The sequence below is a fragment of the Hydra vulgaris genome, chromosome 06 (genome assembly GCF_038396675.1).
Source record: "Hydra vulgaris chromosome 06, alternate assembly HydraT2T_AEP".
Classification (NCBI taxonomy): domain Eukaryota; kingdom Metazoa; phylum Cnidaria; class Hydrozoa; order Anthoathecata; family Hydridae; genus Hydra; species Hydra vulgaris.
Genome location: NC_088925.1, coordinates 35485001 through 35507897, shown reverse-complemented (window position 1 = coordinate 35507897; position 22897 = coordinate 35485001). Strand labels below are relative to the sequence as shown.

General features: G+C 25.2%; 1 protein-coding gene across 1 annotated transcript in view; it reads right to left on the bottom strand.

Moving 5' to 3' along the window:
* Positions 1 to 22897, bottom strand: part of plcbh2 (phospholipase C, beta H1) — a 155025-nt gene that overhangs the window by 115771 nt on the left and 16357 nt on the right. Inside the window, exons 3-5 of the mRNA XM_065799973.1 lie at positions 13684 to 13764; positions 9957 to 10082; positions 4002 to 4087 (exon numbers count right to left, since the gene is read on the bottom strand). Coding sequence (XP_065656045.1) covers positions 4002 to 4087; positions 9957 to 10082; positions 13684 to 13764 — 293 coding nt within the window. The remainder of the gene's footprint in view (positions 1 to 4001; positions 4088 to 9956; positions 10083 to 13683; positions 13765 to 22897) is intronic.

The following is a 22897-nucleotide window of genomic DNA, read 5'->3' as shown; positions in this document are numbered from 1 at the left end:
AAATAAAAAAAAATCAATTTTTGAACAAATATTATTTGTTCAAAAATTTGGATTAATCAAAATTTTTGAACAAATAATATTTTATAGCAACATTATATGATCTTGGAAAAAAAAATTGTATCAATAAGCAAAAAACAAAAAAAAAAAAAAGTTAAAAATTTGTAACCACTGAATTAATGAACTAAATTTTAATTTAAATAAAAATTCAATTCATTAGTTCTGTGGTTTAAAAAAAGACTAACAATAATTCAAAAATGCTAAAAAAATCCAAAATAATTTAATAATAATTTAAAAACCAACAACTAATAAAATTTAAACTCATTGAAGCCATTAAAGTAGGCATTAAAAAAAGTTGTTGCATTTATACTGCAACAACCTTTATAATTGACAAAGGTGATAATATGTGTATGTATGTATGTATGTACGTATGTATGTATGTATGTATGTATGTATGTATGTATGTATGTATGTATGTATGTATGTATGTATGTATGTATGTATGTATGTATATATATATATATATATATATATATATATATATGTGTGTGTGTGTGTGTGTATGTATGTATATGTATGTGTGTACGTATATTAGGGTGATTCAAAAAACAACTTTTTTTGGAATTGTCTGCTGTCACCCCCTAAATGTGTTCTATGTAATAAATTAATATTAAATTTAAAAAATGTTTGAGTAAAAAAAAGTTTTAGGGGTCACTCAAATACCCTTAAACATCAGACAGGACCCTAATATCAAGTTGGGTCTCAAAAGAAGTGAAATTTTATAAAAATTTTAAAAATAATAATTAATATATAAAGATTACTAGTTTAAAATTTATGGCCTAAAAACTATCATTTTTAAACAAAAAATAAAAAAGTACATATATTCAAAGTTTTTTAAAATAAACTTTTTTAATTTGTGTTTCCATAAATTTTTTTTATTATTTTTGAAATTTTTATAACATAAATCACTTCTTTTGATAGCCTTAGGATGATCTTTAATGGTTTCCTCCAATTCTTTACCATTTTCAGGGTTAATCATTTGGTTTGAAAACCAGATATCTGCCCATTTTCTTGCAAGAAGCCTAACTACCATCTCAAGACATTGTCTGTCTGAAGAAATTAGTATGTAAGCAAGTAGTAAATAAATTGCCCTGGAGTTTCATCTAGATTGGGTAATATTTAGTAAACTTATGGTAAATTAACCTTGGGAAATTTCTTTTCATTCCAAAAGTATTTCACTACATTAACAGATGTGCTTCAAATACTGAATGTCATCTCTCCATTTCAATTCATTCTCCTTCAATTGTATACCATTATTGTCAAAATTCATGTTAAATAGTCATATTTACTATGTATTGCTTCAACAAAATTATATGACAGTTCAGGTGAATTGGTATTACCTCCAAAAAAGCCATCCAGAAATAACTTTAATAATCAATCTAATATATTGTGTTGACAACCGACATAGAGAGGTTTCTGAAAGCCAACACTTTCAATATGTGCCATTAATCTCTTTATCATGCCACTTGTTTTCTCACTGTTAACATTTGTAGTGTCTGTCATCATCATTTTTACAGATCCTCATAAACCATATTCATTCAAAAGTTATTGAAGTCCTTCAAAACTTGTCTCTGACTTTCCATTCTTCAATACCATTGGCTTTAGCCTAATCTCTTTTTTATTGTTCTTTATCACGACTACTTGATGTTCCACCCCAGCTAACTTTTTTGTATCAAAATGCAAACACCAATTCTTGACCTTTAGTTCTTTTCTCAATTTATCTCATAACTTTTTACCTTGTCTAATAACTGCCACATAGATTGCTGGTTGAGTTGCTGCAGGAAGATCCACACATTTCCAATTTTAATTTTCTTTGAAGGATGTATTTTTAAAAGATCATCAAGCTCCATTGTAGTATATCCCACTCTACCAGATGCCTCTGATTGCTTTAAATGAAGATTTTTATTTTTAGAATGCAACTAAAGTTCATCCTCTTTCCTTATATCTAATAAACCATCAAAACTATAAGTACCTATTTTTTTGATTTCTATTTGTCTCTTTTTAATCAATTTTTCTATTATTCTTGGCACTGATCTTTTGTTTATTGTTGAAAAATTCAAATTAGCGCTTAGTTCTAAACATTCATCTCAAATTTTCTTTATTTATCCTTTCACATATTTACAGTCTGATGCCAAGCTGGTGTTTCAGTTAGTTATTTGCCAATTTGTTGGCATTTTACATATTTATTCCTAATGGTTATTGAGATTTACTCTTATGTAATCTTTTACTTTTCTCAAAGTGAATCAAATTCTTTTTCCATATGTCTCTTGATAATTTGGTTGCATGAGAACTTTTGTTCGACATATTGAATGGTTATGTATAACTGAACCTACTTCTGTTTTTAAAATAATGTTAGCATTGTGTAGTTTATGGACAATCCCTTAGGAACTATAAATCATTTGATGCGTGAGTTTTTTAACTGGATGTACCTTAAAATTATTTTTATTTTTTTCAAAATATAAAAAGTCGTAACTAGGTGACATACTCATTTCAAAATCTTGAAATTATTTTTTATTTTGTACCCCTAATATACATATACATGTATACATATGCATATATATATATATATATAAATATATATATATATATATATATATATATATATATATATATATATATATATATATATATATATACACACATATATGTACATACATACATATATACATACATATATATATATATATATATATATATATATATGTATATATATATCTATATATATATATATATATATATATATAAATATGCATATGTTTATATGTATATGTATATTAGTATGTATATGTATATGTATATATATATATATATATATATATATATATATATATATATAAATAAGTGTGTGTGTGTATATGAATGTGTGTATGTAAAATAATTATATTATTATTGATATATATATAAATATATACATACATACATATATATATATATATATATATATATATATATATATATATATATATATATATATATATATATATATATATATATATATATGTGTATATATATATATAGCAATAACAATATAACTTGAAAGTTACTGTTAGTAATTATAATATAACTTGAAAGTTACTGTTAGTAATAATAATATAACTTGAAAGTTACTGTTAGTAATTATAATATAACTTGAAAGTTATTGTTAGTAATTATAATATAACTTGAAAGTTATTGTTAGTAATTATAATATAACTTGAAAGTTATTGTTAGTAATAATAATATAACTTGAAAGTTACTGTTAGTAATAATAATATAACTTGAAAGTTACTGTTAGTAATAATAATATAACTTGAAAGTTGTTGTTAGTAATTATAATATAACTTGATAGTTACTGTTAGTAATAATAATATAACTTGAAAGTTATTGTTAGTAATTATAATATAACTTGAAAGTTATTGTTAGTAATTATAATATAACTTGAAAGTTACTGTTAGTAATAATAATATAACTTGAAAGTTACTGTTAGTAATTATAATATAACTTGAAAGTTACTGTTAGTAATAATAATATAACTTGAAAGTTATTGTTAGTAATAATAATATAACTTGAAGGTTACTGTTAGTAATAATAATATAACTTGAAAGTTACTGTTAGTAATTATAATATAACTTGAAAGTTATTGTTAGTAATTATAATATAACTTGAAAGTTATTGTTAGTAATAATAATATAACTTGAAAGTTACTGTTAGTAATTATAATATAACTTGAAAGTTAATGTTAGTAATTATAATATAACTTGTAAGTTATTGTTAGTAATTATAATATAACTTGAAAGTTATTGTTAGTAATTATAATATAACTTGAAAGTTATTGTTAGTAATTATAATATAACTTGAAAGTTATTGTTAGTAATTATAATATAACTTGAAAGTTACTGTTAGTAATAATAATTTAACTTGAAAGTTACTGTTAGTAATTATAATATAAGTTGAGAGCTACTTACTGTTTGTAAAGCATTTGATTAACACTTGGATTTCTAAATGCATGTTTATGATTGGTTAAATTTGTGCTAATACATGAAAAAAAGATCTAAAAAGAAACAAAAAATAAAAATATAGCAAAGAAATAATTAAAAAGATAAAAAATTAGTCAATACAGTTTATTGCTTTTTTTTATACTTCTTACTGCTTTTTATACTTCTTACTACTTTCTCTTACAATCTAAACTTTTCTTTTAAACTTCTAATAATGTACAAGTATCATTGTTATTCCTAGATAACCTTGTATCTTTGTTAGTTATAGCCATATATACCGGTTGAACACAATGGAATTCAGCACCTTTTAATTGTTAATTACTCAAAAAATACTTGATAAATTTTTTTAATTTTTTTTAAAAAAAAAAGCCTGACTTAAAATTGAAGAGAAGAAATAAAAGCTTTCAAACTTTTATTCCAGAAGGAATTGCCAGATGCACTTTATGCATACATATTATATATCCTTACATATTTATTTACATTATATTTATATAAATATCCTTACATATTTATATATACTTTAGTATTTATATGGTGTAGTATTTGCCAAAAAAGAAGATGATCAGAAGATGATCATGATGATGATGATAATGATGATTATGATAATCATATTGATGTTTATATATGCATATATATAAAAAACATAACATAAATTTTGAATAAAAAAAAAAACTTTAGGATGTATAAATGTTTATGCAGCCCCGGTCACAAACCCAGCACCTGCCCCGGCCCGAGCTATGTTTTATCAAGCCTGGCCCCAGTTAAATATCAACTCCGGTTGCTTACTTGTGCTAAATTTCATCATGTTCAATTAATAACTGTGTGAAAGTTCTTGCTGCATTAAAAAGTTATAGGTATATTAAAATGAGCCGGATCAAGATTTTTGAAATTGATCCCCACTACAAAGCATCTGTTACCCAAGATGGCTCTTTTTTTCAATAAAATTTCTTATACACATCAATTAAAGAAATTTAAGTATTAAAAATTAAAAAAATCAATGGGCACTTATTTTTAATCTTAAAAGATATTTTAAAGATTATATTTAATCTCTAAAAGTCAGGTAAGTTTTCTATAAAAACAAATTAAAGTTGTTTGTCTTTTTAAAACTCTGAAGTTAACAAAATAAATAATTGCATTGAATTAAATAATGTTATTGGTTATAAAATGATAATTAAAAAATATCAGTGTTCATAACCTTTTAACCACAATTGATAAAAACTTTATAACAACTTTTTTCAATGAAATTCCAATTTTATAATTTCATTTGTCATAAACTTAATATGAAGATCTTGATGCTCTTCTGAAATACTAAGAATATTTCCCAAATACCATTGAGCATTATAAATGCAGGCCACATATGTTCCTGGTGTGTAACTTGAAATTTTATTAATATAAACTTTGCAGGTAGATTTATTCACATTAGTGCAAACACCATCTAATGAAACTCTTTTTATTTTAATGAGGTATGTGACATTAGTATGAAACTGTGGTGGTTTTGTGTCCCAGGTATTGTAGAAGAGGAATGGTATCTCTATTCTAAATTGAAGTTTGTAATAGGTATTTCTATAGAAACTTTGTTAACAAAAACAAATAATTTTCCTTTGACATGTTGAACACTCCAGCTGCACATTTTGCTTGACATGTCAATAGGATTGTAAAGCGACTGTAGACTGGCTTATGCAAAAAGTGTAACTATTCCACCAACTTCATTACAACAACTTTAACCATACGATGTTGCAAAAAAAGTGACACTCTACAGTAATGTAAAAATCTTGTTGATAGTAGCATAAGTTGATAATATTTTTGTAATTTTTATATTTTGATGCAGCTTCATCACTAAAATAGATAATCTGTTCAAATATTTGTAATTGTTTAAGTTTATAAAAAAAAAATATTTATAAAGCAATAAACAGCATCTGTTCTATGTTTCTGATTTAACACAATAACTTTGACTATCAAGTTTTCTGCTAAGTCAAGAACAAAATCTTGTTTTTCTTTTAAATTAGTTTTTAAATGTTGGAAATAAATGGCTTGACTTTTTTATATAAAATGACGCTCTTGTAAATTATTTAATTGCTCATGAACCATTTCAATAAATTCATCCAAAGGTAAAGTTGCTGGTGCTAAAGTACATTGGAAACTTGATTTTTGCATTTAATGAAAATTAACTTCATTAATTTAACTTTCATTAAACAAAGTGCCAATGTAATCTGACAAAACCTCTTTTCCAGGACATTTATCGCAGCTATGCAGCAAACAATCTCTATTTTTAATACTTCAAACCATTAATTTAAATAAGCCTTTTTAATCAATAATTCCTGGAATTTTCTATACAAAGAGTTTTACATTTTGATGGTACTAGCAAACACAAACTGCATGCAGACCAGAAGCACAACCCACAGGAAAGTAACACTTAATGCTGAGCTCAAAAAAGTTTGAAATTCAACTTTAAGAATTTTTTCTTATTTTTAAACTCAATATAAAGTTTTATTACGACTAAAAGAAGTCGTTTTTGGATGTGTTGCTTTATATCATCTACTTTAACTAACTCTTTCTTGACAAACCCTTGAATATTCATTGAACAACCTCTGTAATTACATCTTTACTTAGTTTTCTACTTGATTTTGGAGAAGGTTTCATTAATACTTCACTTTGTTTTCTTAATTTCTGGCTGGTATTACAGATCTTTTTAAGTAAATAAATAATTTTTTCTACTGACCAACTATCTGGAGTGAGTGTAAGAAGTGTGATTTTTTTGAATTTTTTTTTTCAAACTTTTATTGAATCTTAATATTATCTAAATCTTTGTTTTTTTCAAAATAAAATTTTGAAAAAATATTTGTTTGAAACAACAATTTCACCGCAGCTATTTCTACACCTAACACATTGGCAACAGCCCTTTCAGTTACGCTTTCCATATGTATATATATTCTATCTTTTATATATTCATATATATATTCTATCTTTTATTAAAACAAGTTTGAGAGATGAACATCTAAACCTTGCAATACTTAAGATCTTTATTTAATATTATGCCAACATAAATTTTTCTTGGGGTTCATTTTTTTTTAATCATAATGTTTGCAATGCAGTGTTGCAAACATTATGATTAAAAAATCATAATGTTTGCAACACTGCAACTAATGCAGATTTTTTGACCAAGTTCAAAATCTTCAGCAAATAAAAGAATAATAACTCTAAGAGAATTTATAAAGTAAAAGATAATAATTATCATTATATGTTTAAAATTTATTTATTACCAAAGGTATTTATATCAAATTAAAGGTATTATTTAAATATTAAAACTTTTTACTTTTTTTGTGTGCTTAAATGATTACAACAATAGCTTTGATGTTCATTCTTGTACCTCAAGAAGTAAGCTTTCTATGGGAGAATCTATGGGATTTAGTTTGCTTTTCAAAGAAAGAAGCTTTTGGTTTAAGCTTTTGGACAGTTCTTTATATTTACATTTTACATTTACTTTTTTTAGACTTGTTAAACTTGATAATATAGCACTTTTCATTTAACACTTTTCATTTATAAGGGTCCATTAATTTATTTGGTATTTATCAACACTTTTTGATTGATGCATAAAAGAAATTTTATGGAAAAAAAAGTGCAACCTTATATAGCAGATGCTTTGTATTGGGGGTCAATTAAAAAAAAATCTATATCTGGCTCATTTTGATAACCTGTAACTTTTTAATGCAGCTTTTTAATCAACTGATTTTTTATTTAATAGTTATTCACCACCTTTTGATCAACAGGCAATTTGATTTGTGTGAATTTTTGAACTAGTTTTACAAATAATTTTAATTCCAAAACAAAAATATTAAGCATTATAGAAATCGCTGATGCAAGATTTTAAATTTTTTGTTCAAAAGTATCCATAGTATACTTGCTATCTTGAAATAATTGAAGTATAAAACCAACTTGGTCAAAAGTTATTAGCTGTTAAAAATGATGAAAAAAACCTTTTTGCTTGTAGAGTGAAATTTCATGCAAAATAGCCCACTACATAAACAGTGTTTTCTCAAGAACCTTATAAGATATTGATCTGAATTTTCAAACTTTGCTTTACCCATATATATGTACAAAATCTAAAATCTGATATAGTTCATGAGGGACCTTTGCTCAACTTGGCATGGAATGACCCTATAGGCTGTGTATGGAAATAGATGCAGGAAAATAATAAAGATAAAAACAAAACTTACTATGTAAAATACAAAATAACTAAAAAATATGATGCAGGTTTTTGTTAAACAACTCAAAAATTACAAAAATCAAAAAACACAAAAAGGATCATAAGCTTTATATTTTGATTCTTTAACAATAAGAAAAAAGTTTAAATTTTCAATTTCAATTTAAATGCTTGCATCTTTACAATAGCCTTCAAAAATTTTTAATGAGAATGCAGAACTCCATTGTTGCTTGAATTTATTGTTTGTACTGCAAGTCTAAAGATTTAAAGATATAAAGAATCAACTGATCTACTTTTGATTGATCACAATTGATCTATTTTGATTGATCACAATTGATCTATTTTGATTGATCACAATTTCTTTAACTTCACAGTAGCTCAATAATTTTTGCTAAGACTTGTGTCATAACTCAATGTCAACTTAGTCAAAAAAATACCTTTCATTGTTTTCACAACTTAAACTAAACTTGCATGTACTATGTTTTGCATAAACATATTACATGGCTAACCATTTTTATTTGTAATATACATAATAGAAATAAAAACAAACATATTAACTATATAAAAATTGTAGAAAAACTTTTAAAAAGACTTTTAACACTTTAAACATATTAGATTTAAAACATATTTTAAATTAAACCATTATCTTATTTAGAGATAAAGATTTTGAGCATTAATCTAACGGTAAAAATCTCTAAACTTATATATATATTTTTTTTATTTACAACCTCTATGCCTAATTTCTGTCTGTGTAATGATTTCTAATTTAATTTTTTTCTGATGATTGCAACTGTATATTTTTAAGCTTTGAGATTTAAAGAAAATTAAGTATTTTATATCTACAACTTAATCAACAAATTGTAAATTGCTACAACTTTAAACTACTTGAAACGCTATATTACCATATATAGTTCATATATTATCATAAACAGCTAGTATATAACCATATATAACTTGTATATTACCATATATAGCTAGCAAATTTCCATATACAGCTCGTATATTACCAAATATAGCTAGTATATTACCATATATAACTAGTATATTACCATATATAGTTGTATGTTACCATAGCAATACTTTAATATTATCATATACAGCACAGGCTTTGGCAGGATGCGAGAGCTTTAGCTCTCACTCTCGCCCACACTCCCCAAAAACAGTTTACAGGAGCAATTTACAGCTCTCGCAAAACTATAACTTTTTCTCTCAAAAGTATAATTATCATTGTAATTAAATGAACAACAATGTCATTTTTATAAAAAAATATATATATATTAATTGGATAATAAACTGCAATATTTTTTAAAAGGCACGGTTTTTACAAAAAAAAATTTAAGCCTAAAGAATTATTTCACCGCGCAATAAACAACGCTTGTTATGTATATATTATTGCAAAATTAACATTACAAACATTTTCTTGTAACAAGTATAAAACCAAATTTTGTATTTAATAAGCAATTTTTACAGAAATAAACAGATAGCTCATGCAAAAACCAAAACTTCTTGTAAGAAACAGTTTAGAGAAACAACTCACATGGCTTGCCATGTTTGTTTTAGGAGAACTTTTCTCCACTCTCGCACTTATTTACTCCCGTCGAGGCCTGATAGCAGCTATATTACCAAAGTAGTGCTTTAAGAAACATAGCAATCATAAAAACACTACCAAAAAAATTTTTTAAAAATTAACATATTACCATTATTGTTTCTATAAAAATAATTACCTGTTTTAATTCTTTTGTCATAAAATCAAAAGTGATAAAAGACACTTCAACAATGTTTGTTCCAAAGCATATATATGTAAATCTGCTCAATAAATCAACATTATTTTTTTCTTCCTCTGTATATTGCTATAAATATAAAAATATAACATATATATACATAAGTAAACAATTTTTACTAATATTATTATTATTATTATTATTATTATTATATATATATATATATATATATATATATATATATATATATATATATATATATATATATATATATATATATATATATATATATGTATATATATATATTATGTGTAATTATTTCAAATTTTTCTTGCAGGCATATTTTGGAAATATTAATGTAGTAATGCATTTTTTGGAAATATTAATGTAGTTTTAAGCACCAACCAATTCAATAAAAAATCATCCAAATTTTTATCTTTTAATTCCCATATGTATTTTGACAGCATGGTGTCTTTTAAATACTTTTTATTTTTAAAGGACTGCTTATGGTTGGCAAAACATTTTTTTAAACATTTAGGCCTTTATCATGATGATGGTTTAATAGTAATGCATAACATAAGTTTAAAATTGTGAATTTTCTTGATGTCACATTTAACCTCTCTGAAAACTCATAATAAAATTCTTTTGAGTTCCATGTATTGAACAGAAACATCAAAAGCTTGAGTAATTGTAGGGCAAATTTTCCCTTCAAATGAATTCTAGGTTGTTGGAAAATAGATTTCTTTTGAAACAAAAAAAAATCCTTTTTTTCTTATTTGCTCTTTAGTAAATGTAAGAAATTAAAGCTATTGATTTGTTTATGTCTTAGATATCTATTTTTTCATATGGTTTGTTACCTATATAAAATATATCTTAATAGTAAACTTTGGACACTAATTTATAAAGTTGTTTAAATTATTAACAAGCTCCTGTGTTCTTTCTTTATTTTATCACCAAGTTCTGATAAAAAAATTTTTTACTTTTTTACACACGGTTCTGTGATGTAAGTCTCCTCTACTTCATAAATAATATATTTTGATACTCGTGAAAATATTAATACATTTTTCTTGAAATTTTTTTCTTTCAAATGTTTATGACAATTCCATGCTTTTTCACACACATTTTTAAACTCTTTTGAATTAAATAATAATTTAAAGTTTTTAAAAATTATTTCTTTAACGGGTGAGTATGATGACTTGACAACTTTATCAGATTTAATAAACTGTATGAAAAATTAACTTTAGTGATATACATTACATTTTCATTTTCCTCCTTTATATTGATTAGTTTTCTTTACTTTTGCTATAAAACAAATAAAATAAAATCAAATAAATAAAAAAAATGAATTATTTTTTATTTTTAACTAAAAATAAAATATTCAAATATTTTTATAAAATCACGTAAATAATAAAAAAGTGACAACCTTGCCTTAGTTGCCATTGGAATATTTTAAAAAGATAGGTTAAGTATTTTTGTATGATACAGTAGAGGTAAGTTAGCACTTTTGACAAAAATTTAATCTGGTTTTTTGTTTGAAAAAAAAAAAATTTTTCAACAAAATTACTTAGTTCAGTTTTAAGGTTACTCAAAAGAAAAAAAGTTATTTCTAAATGGGTCACTGTGCCCCTATCCACCAGTAAGTGTATGGAAATGAAGTTCCCCCAATAAAATCTGAATTGAGTTAAATTTGCCAACACATTTTTGCTGTAAGTTCAATAAGATCTTATTTATGAAGTAGAGGATGCTTATATCATAGAACTGTGTTTCAAAGCTTATATCCTAGAACTGTGTGTTTTATCAGAACTTGGTGATAAGATAAAGAAGGAGCAAACATAGGAGCTTGTTAATAATTTAAACAACTTTATCAATTAGTGTCCAGAATTAAATGTTTACTATTGAGATATATTTTATATAGGTAACAAACCATATGAAAAAATAGATATCTGTGACATAAACAAATCAATAGCTTTAATTTCTTACATTTACTAAAGAGCAAATAAGAAAAAAAGGATTTTTTTTTGTTTCAAAAGAAATCTATTTTCCAACAACCTAGAATTTATTTGAAGGGAAAATTTGCCCTACAATTACTCAAGCTTTTGATGTTTTTGTTCAATACATGGAACTCAAAAGAATGACAAATAATTTTTAATCAAGTTTTAAATATAATTGAATAATCTTTTATTTCAGAAGATGGTGAGGAGTATCAAAAGTGTTTCAAGGATGGCTTTACTGGAGCAGGACAACAGGCAACAATGAAATCAAAAAAAATGATTGAAAGTAAATCAAATATGTAACAAACTTAATCCCCTGCAATTAATATGCCAAAAACAGGACCAATGGTTAATTATTATGTAATGCAAGCGCCAGGATTATTACTAAAACAAAAGAACATACTGGACTGCAATTAGATATGGGTTGTAACTCTATCTACAACAGGGGCACAAGGTCAAAGATTTATTCTCAGGAGTTACTTTCTACCATAAAATATCTGTGTATAAAGATAGCATGTTACCACCAAATTCTCAAATCAGTGTAAATTTTCGTATAATTTCTTTCTAAATTATTACATGTAGAAATTATATATGAAATGTTTAGAAAAATGCTACCAGGGATGCGACAAATATAAAGTATTTTTTATTTCTTTTTTAAATGAAAATATAAAAAATTAAATTTTCTTAAAGCATCATTTTTTTCTTTCATTTTCCTTTAATTTCCTTTTATTTTTCTTTGCATTTTTCTTAGGTTTTCCTTATACTTTCCTTTGCATTTTTATTTACCTTTTCATTTTCTTATACTTTCCTTTGCATTTTTATTTACCTTTTCATTTTCTTATACTTTCCTTTGCATTTTTATTTACCTTTTCATTTTCTTATACTTTCCTTTGCATTTTTATTTACCTTTTCATTTTCTTATACTTTCCTTTGCATTTTTATTTACCTTTTCATTTTCTTATACTTTCCTTTGCATTTTTATTTACCTTTTCATTTTCTTATACTTTCCTTTGCATTTTTATTTACCTCTTCATTTTCTTATACTTTCCTTTGCATTTTTATTTACCTTTTCATTTTCTTATACTTTCCTTTGCATTTTTATTTACCTTTTCATTTTCTTATACTTTCCTTTGCATTTTTATTTACCTCTTCATTTTCTTATACTTTCCTTTGCATTTTTATTTACCTTTTCATTTTCTTATACTTTCCTTTGCATTTTTATTTACCTTTTCATTTTCTTATACTTTCCTTTGCATTTTTATTTACCTCTTCATTTTCTTATACTTTCCTTTGCATTTTTATTTACCTTTTCATTTTCCTAAATGTTGGCTTATGCACATACAAAACCAATGTTGTTTTTCAACTATTGTTTTTTAGGCACAAATTGTTTTATTACTTTATAAAGATTATTTAAAATGTTTATACTATCATATTAACATAAAAAAAATTATTGTATTTGTGTTTAAAAAAATTATTGTATTTGTAACATAAAAAAAATTATTGTATTGTGTTGCAAAACTATTGTATTTACTTTTGTTATATACACATTTATATAATACGTATAAAAACTATGCATTAATATGTATCATATGTAAAAAGCATTTAAATCACGCAAAAAGTTTATATATTAAAGCAACTATCAATAATAGCATACATTACTTAAAATTATTTAATTTTTTTCTGTAAAAATGCATAAAATATTTAATTAATTGCAGATTAATTAAATAATAATAATTCACCTCAAAAACCTTGTTTAAAGCTTTTGGTGTGGCACCATCTTTAACATAGCTAATGTCAGAAATGTCAATACAAAAAGCATCCTAAAAAGTAAAAAAATAATAATAATAACAAGAAATAAAAAGAATTATAAGAACTAAAATATATAATAAGTAAAACTATGAAATATTTTAATAAGCTGAAATGTAGAACCTGAATGTAAATTCACATAAAAAATCAAAATTAGATTCAAAACTAGATCTTGGAGAGAAAAAAGTTTTTTAGTTTTAAAAAAAGATCATTAAACTAAATAAATAATTTAAAATAAAATTATATGCACTTTTCAGATAATTTGGAGTTGATTCTGAGAATTTTAACCAAAAAAGTTTATACTAAATTATACTTAAACTACAAATATAACAAAAGTGAATGCTTTATTTTAAATTCATAAAAATTTTTTAGAAGATTCAACTTATAAAAATGATTTTCTATTGATGGTAAAACTGTTAAGGCCTTAAAAAACTGTTAAGGTCTTCATAGTAATAAAACTATTAAGTTCTTCACAGGCTTAGTAATTTGATTTTCTTATATTATTTATAAGCATCTTATATATAAGTTGTTGCAATCAACAATAAAGACAGGGATTATTCTGGTCATATTTTAAAAATCCGGAAAAAACTTCCTAGAAATGTCCAGAAAAATACCTGAAAACATTTTTATTTCCTGAAAGGTCTGGTAATAAAAATTTATTTTGTGTAACTATTAATATCTCATGTGTTTAAAAAGAATTTCATTATTTGTACACAAAAATTGTCATATATTATTTAATAAGTAATAGTATTAACATTATGCACATAATGTAACATTATTTGAAAAAATGTTAAATATTTTAATTTTTCAAATTATTTTTTGAGCAGAAGGCTGAATAAGTGCTTATTTCAACGGTGCAAATTTTACATGTGCAGTTGCAAAAAATGGCATTAGTGTGAACTGGCATAAGAGCGCCAAAAGAATTAACATACAACTGCATAAATGCGAACTGGCATTCTTGTATTTTCATTTTTGCTGTTTCTTTTTTTTACAGCACCTTTAAGTACATCCCACTACATCCTCCAGACCCACTATATAGTCTTTTGCCGTTAGACATAGTAAAGAAGTGATGCTCAAAATTTATATTGTGAACTTCAAGTTGGAACATTAAGTTTATTAGTTATTTGCTTTTTTTGTACACAGCAAAATCACTGAAGTTTTTGATTTCATTTTCTTCATGGCAAAGATGGTTAGAAACTATACGTTAGCATTCACATTTGAGGTTATCTTTTTGATCTTTCTAATAAACAGCAAATGGGTGCAAGGTAGTTGATCGGCTTGGCAGTAAAACTTTTGCACAGCATCTTGCACAAGAAAACTATAGCTCTACAAAATTCATAAGAATAAGACAGGTGTGTTAATATAATGTCCGTTTTGCCTCTGATAAGAACAAAGCCTTTTTGATAAATTAGGATATGATAACAAAGATCATAAAAAGCATCACTTAGATTTTCAATAAACTCAATAATGCTTGGACTGTGAAAAGTGCAGTTCTGTCAGTTGATACCCATTTTTCGTATGTGATCTGATTGCCAAAATCAAAATCATTCTTTTCAAAAATATTTTCCAAATAAGTCTTTAAATTTTCTTTACCAGAGCAGGTGGAACATAGATGAAAAATGCAGCTTTGGCTGTACATCTATATTACAAACACATATTTTTATCAAACTTTTGTAATATATCAAATAGCTCGTAAAACAGCACACATCAACATTTTGATGATAAGAACATACAAAAACTGAGTAATTTTCACTACTGAACCCAACTTTGAGTTTAGAATTAAAGTCTTTAAAGATGAAGATGAAGTTCCTTTAAATAAACAAGTATTAGGCATTTTTCTTTATGAACTTTTAAATTATTTATACGCACAGATATAAATTATTTATTTCCTGGAAAAATGTCTTGAGATCTTTTTATATTCATAAACTTCAATGACTTTCTTTTTAACAAAACTGTTCAAAGGTTGCCCTTTTTTTATCTTTAAGTTTAGCAAGTTGCCCCTTTTCATTTTTTAACTTTCAGACTTTCTTAACAAGATGTTCCTAAACTGAAAAATTTTTGTTTTTTTAATTAACTAACTATTAGGAGCTAATGAGAGTAACTCAACTTTTTCTTCCTTCAAACTTATTTTTATTTTTTTATTTTTTTTTATTTTTTTTTGCATCTAAAGATTTGTCTAAATTATATAAAGCTTATGCACTTTTCCTTTTTTTTCAAATACTATATCTTTTGGGTTTATATTCAATAAAGATGCTTTCCACATCCTAACTTGTCACATTTACTTACATTTTTGAGTGGAAATATTTCCAATAAAAATACAGTCTTAAAACTTTAGATTTATATTTTAATACCAACTCTTAATGCAAAAGTTTTTTACACTCAAATTATAACCATGTGTAAATTATATCATAATTTTATTATATGCATAAAATTAAACACGTATTCCAAAATCATATCAAATAAATTGAATTAAGACACTGATTATATAACTTATGGGAAAACTGATTATATTCATTCAGGGAAAAGTTAAAAATAAATACCTAAGTCATAGGGTTACAATCATTTCATAAGATGAAATAATACACTATACTCTATAGGTCTTTAAATTTTTTTCATTGATAGCACATTGAAAATTCCAAAATTTTTTATAATATCACGTCTTTTAGCGGCTATGAGGTACAATAACACAAAAACTGTTTAAAATCAGTCAAAAACACCTGCAAAAATAGATTATTTAGATAAAAACTATTACTGAACAAAATTTCAGATGACCATCTTTTTCATTTATAAAGTTATAGTCTGCCAAAAATTAAACAAACCTACTGTAAGCTCCAGATACTCAAATTTTTCTAATTTTGGTCAGTATTGATTTGAACTTTAAATGGTTTAGCCAATCAAACTAAAATTTTTAGGATTGAGATTTTGCCTAAAAACTGTGTGATCAAAATTTGAAGCAAATCACCTAATAGTCCCCACCTAATAGTTCCCCTGGGGACTATTAGGTGATTTGAGATGGAATGACCCATAATTTAATAAAAACTTTCAGATACTAAAAACTTATTAAATAAGACAATGCAGATTAAAACTCAAAACTCTAAAAAAAAAAAAAATGTAAAACTTTGAACTCCTTCTTAATATTAATATTGTAGTTTAATAGTGCTGTCATTTCACTTTTGATTTTAAAGTAGTTTTAATTAGTTACTAGGCTTTTCTGAACTTGAAAGAGCATGTTCTTAATAATACACGCAGTCATTTGAGAAATATATACCAAGCAAGTTAATACTTTTTACTTTTTGGAATTTAATTATTGTCTACTAGTTTAGAAATATTAGATATTAAATAAATCATCAGACCAATATTAAGATCGTATTATAAAAGAGGGAAGTATAGAAAACAGTTTAGAAGATTTTATATTACATTTTTATCAGATAAAAAGTAGAAAGGATAACCCCTTATAATTTTTTTAATTGTTTATTTTATTTGTTATAGCTTTCCTTTTAGCTTTATTCTTGGTTTTTTTTTAGCTTAGTTTTTTTTAGCAATTTTGTTTTTATTGAGCTTATATCTTATTTTTTAGTAAGAAATTAAGGGTATGGATATGGCCTAATTAATTTTATGCACTTTTTTGCACTAAAAGAGTGACTAAAACTTTATCATAAACTGTTTATTACTATTTTTAAATTTATTTATTTAAAAAAATAAAGTTTTAAGAAGTCCTAAATTAATATAACTCAAATATATGTTGAATCCTATCATTTCATACCTTATTTATAAAGGTTAAATTTTGTTATGAGGATCGCAGTTTTTTTATTTGCTTTTTTTTGCTCTTTATTCAATATTTGATTTAAATTATTATTAGATGTTACTAAATATTGTTTTATGTTTTTGATAAATATCTTAAGATCATTTTAAAATTATTTTATATTTTTTATTTTTGGTCATATTTTTGGATTTTAATAAATCTTTTATTTTAAAAATTGTTACCTTGAAAGTTTTAACAAAATCGGTATAACTTTTATATATTAGTTTTTGACCTTAATGGTAAACCAGTTGTTGAACTAATAGGTTAAATTTCAGAGGTTTATATATTATATAAGTAATTGCATTTGAATTTTTTTTTTTTTAAATACATTGATTTCAATTCATATATTATATAAAAGTATATTGAAATGATTATAGAAGTATTTTTTAACGTCCCACTTCTGTACCTCTTTAAATTTTACATTGATTTTGTAGCTGTTTTTTTAATAGTTTTTTAAACAGTTAATTGAAATGTTTTATAGATAAAAAACTAAATAAACTTTAATTATCAAAATTATCATTTCTTCTTTGTTATTAGAATTGTAGGCTTTTGTTATTTTTAATTTTATAATATATATATATATATTTTTTAATTTTGAACTTCTGAACATTGTCATTTGTTTTTTTTTATTTTTTATCTCTTTACATATATGTTCTTAGAAATATGTTTTTTATAATTTTAAAATAGTATATTTGATTTAATTTAAATTTTTGGTTAATTATTTGATTTAGTTTTCTTTTTTTATTTCTTTTTAAATAACAGTGATTTATAAAAGTTACTTTATTTTTCCTTTTGTTTACTTTAGATTAGTAGTAAGTAACTTGAAAGAAAAGATTAAATTCATAAGTTTCCTTTACATTCATTTGTGACTACAGTAGTAATACTGCTGGTAATATATGTAATAGTAGTGAAATCGAAATGGATAATATTGGGCTTGCAGAAGTCATTAGCGTAAATGCTAATAGGCGGCTTGAAAACAATCGTCGTCAAAATGAAAGAAATAGAGCAAGACAAGCAGAAATTAATTTGAACCCTAATGAGAATAATGTACAAAATTCTGCAAGACAAGGAAGAATGCATTGTATAACAAGAAGTAATATTATTCCAAATAATAATTTTTTAGGAGAAATGAACCGGATCTTTCAATATTGCAGTGCTAAAAAATTTCCAGATGAAAGTCATTTTCTATATTGCCATAATGGAAAGGTAGTTTTACCTCCACATTCACTGTTTCCGCAAGGTTTACAAGATTTATTTACAGGGAATAATATAGATCATAATTCCAACATAGATTTTCAAAAATATATTAGAAATTATAATGCCTGTCTTTCTTTTGCTTCTTTTACAGCTAATGTGGTTCAACCTATGAATCGTGGGCCACCATGTCTTAGAATATGTAGTCATCTTTTTCATTGATAAGTAATCTTAGGCCAGATCAAGATATTCCCCAACATATTGTCAACTGTATATCCATGACCCACTTCCAGCAGTAAATTTTAGAATGCAACAATGTGGCAATGATCTTTGCTTACGTGATTTAATGTTTCATTTGCAAACTATAGTAAGTGAAGAGAACCCATTTGCTCTTGTATTTAAAAACATGGCTGAGATAGAAGATGAAGAAATTTGTCAAGCAGCTATAGAAGGTCACTCAGTCAAGATAGACATTGCTATAATCTCCCATCGCATAATGAAGTTGCAGTTGTAATTGTTGGTGAAGATAATGCTCCACCTACTTGCAGGGAAGTTGTTATCTACCCAAAAGGTCATCCTCTTAAAACTATATCAAGTATGTCTGCCAACTTAGATCCCATGGTTTATCCTCTATTTTAATTTAGAAAATTTTGATGAAAATGTTCAACCATTTATAGACAAAGCCAATCAAATGAGACCATTGCTTAATGTCAATTATTTAAATGTATGTAATGCTATCCTTGCTACATTGAATGAGCAACCAAGTGTAGAAAATCAATATTCTAGATTGTTTTTCATGGATGGACTAGCTGGTAATGGAAAAACCTTTACGTATAATTATTTGATTGCTGAAACCATAAGTAGGGGCTTTAAATCTGCTACAGCTGCATGGACTGGCATAGCAGTAACTCTTCTTACAAAAGGATCTACATTGCATGGCTTATTCAAACTTCCTGTCCCAATATTGGATAATAGCACATGTAGCGTAACTCCTAACTCTATACACGGACATTTTTTGAGATAAATTACTTTTTTTTTGCTTGATGAAACATCCATGATACCTAAACATGCCTTAAATGCAATTGATAGATAGTTAAAAGATGCTTGCAACAACAACTTTCTGTTCAGAGGAAAAGTCATTCTTTTTGGTGGTGACTTTAGGCAAATTCTGCTTATTGTGAAAAGAGGACAACTAGTTGAAATAGTAGAATTGTGCATAAAATGTTCTTTACAGTGGCAATGGGTGCAGAAGTTTGTATTAACTGAAAATATTAGAGTACAAGATAGGGAAGGAGAACTTTCCCAACGGCTACTTAAACTTGGTAGTGGAACAATACCTGTCAAAGAGGAGGATCCTTTTAAAGGATGCATTGAAATATCGAATCAGTGCATTATTAAAGAAAATGATTCGATTGTTGAAAATATTTTTGGAAATACTGAACAAAATAATTATTCTAAACGTGTGATTTTAACACCAACTAATGTTGATTCATTATCAATCAATGAAGAAGTGTTTGAATGTCTGCTGGGTGAGGTCAAAATTTATTTAAGTACTGATCAAATTAATAATGATGACCTTAATAAAGAAAGCAATAACTTTCCTATTGAGTTTTTGAACAGCTTAACTCCTTCAGGTATGCCACCTGATTGTTTAAAATTGAAAATTGGTTGTGTGATTATGCTGCTTAGAAATTTAGATCCAAAGCTGGGTTATGCAATGGATAAAAGTTTTTGCTCTTCAAAATAATCATATTGATGCAGAGGTTTTGACAGGTGTTTCTGGTGGTAAACGGGTTTTTGTTCCTCGAATTCAGTTGGCTCCATCAGATTCTAATTTACCTTTTGTTCTGAAACATCATCAGTTTCCTGTCAGATTGGCTTATTTAATGACAGTTAATAAAAGTCAAGGTCAAACATTCGATAGAGTTGGGGTATATCTCAAAAAACTGTGTTTTTTTCATAGTCAACTTTGTTCATGTTCAAGAACTAGGGCATTTCATAGTTTGTTTTTTAAAATTGATAAACATCTCATTCAAGGTATGGTAGGAGAAAAGTGTTACAAATAATGTTATATTTTCTATTGTTCTTAATTTATAGACTTAGGATTTTCATTTCGAAAATTTATTGTTTATAGGTTGTGAGCACATTTTGTATGTATAACTTTATTTATTATTTTAATTTCTTTTCATAGTTTTTGTAAATATATCTGTCATTTAATATTGTTATAAAATGTGTTTATATGTGTTATATAAAGTCATATTTGTTAATAGTTGTATATATGTTTAAATTATGTTGTTTCCATATTTTCAAAGTGGTGTGATTCGGCATTATGTTGAGCAAGATTGTTAACTTTGCCGGCCAAACGGTGTACTTATAGCAGAGGTGTGACTTGGCAGTATTTAGTGCCAGACCGTGTTACTGCTTTAGTGCTAAGTTGTGTTGTCTAGCCTTTTTTAATTATCCTGGAAACACATAACGTTTGTTAAAGTTTAGCATAATGTGAATGAGAGAGCATGCAACTTTGATCTTTAAATCTAGAGTGCTTTAATGTTCTGAATTTGAAATAATTAATTTAATTATGAATTGAATTATGTTTACACATTGGCATTAATATTTTTTTTCCATTCCGAGGCCTTTCATTGTATGCATACTTTTTATTTTTTAATGTATTTTTTGCTTTATTTATTTTTTGTTTGGTGATATTTTTTTTGTTTATCTTAGTTCATATTAGTATTTATATAACAATTTATTTTTTATTATTATTGTTAGTACTGTTTAGGTGCATTGTCTGTCTTATTTATATTTTAAATATTCCTCTAATAATCTTTATTTTTGTCTTGACAACTGTCAAAATATGCTTTGTTTGAAAAATAATTCTCCTTTATTCTAATGTACTTCATTTCTTCCCTCAGACGTTCACTGCTCGTGTGTGACCATTTGGCGAATTTTATATATGTCAGAATTATATATATGCCAAAGTTTATAAATAACTTTAAAGCCCGATTTAAAAATTACTAACTTTAAAAATACATATAAATAATATACCGCTCTATTTTTATACAGTATGAATAATGAATATAAAAAAATATATACATTATTAAAGTTTAGTAAAAAAATAAACATAGTTAACTCTAAATTGGTTTTTTAATTTTTCTTTTCATATTTTTAATTTGGTTTGTTATTTTCACTGGATTATAGGATCAAGGGTGCAAATATGCTATGTGCTATTGTTATGTGTTATTGTTGTGATGTTTTGTGTTGATAGACAGCTTGGCTTCTCGTTGGTGTCTATTGTTAAAAATGAATAATAGGTAGTTTGATTATTGGAACTTACTACTTTTATTCGTTTACTAAAAGCCAAGACAAAATTTTGCTAAAAAAATTTTTTATTACTTTAGACAACTTTATGGGAGGAAATGAGAGGGATAGGTGAAAAAATTAAATTTTATATAAATATTTATATGTTCATATTATTTTATAGATTATTCTTAAGTATATTTTTTTGTCTTTAGTGTCTGGTAGAGCATAACTGGTAGGGCTGTGTTTTATATTTTATATAGTTTGTATGGAGAAATATGTGCTAAAGGTGAAAGAATTATTTATTAAATACGACATTTTTTAACTGGTCGCGTTATACTCATATTGTTATTAAAATAAAAATTTTACAACCTTTTTAATTTACTCTCTTTTTTTTTAAATAACTTTAGCATTGTCTTCTGTTACAAGTGAAAATGGTGAGGTTATGCTTTATATTTTGATTAAATAAAATTGCAAATATTTATAATTTTTATAATATTCTTCTATTTGTAATTCTAGACTTGTTAACATTTGAAAGCTTAAACTCATTAACATTAGAGAGCTACAGAAATTATTGCTCCCAACACCACTTATTGAAAGACAGGAAAGGGCCGAGAGGTCCTTCAATAAGTGGTGTATTAATGGCGGTATGGATATATATATATACTTTTTTTTAATTTTGAAACTTTTTTTCTAATTTGTAATTTTTTTTTAATACATAGATCATCCAGGTCATGTTTAAAAAATCCAGAAAATTGTGTAGGTTTAAATATCCGGAAAAATCTGGAATATGTTTTCCCTTATTTTTCTTTTAATTTTGCTTTTAGCTGAGTTTTTTTAAATTTTTTTTCAAA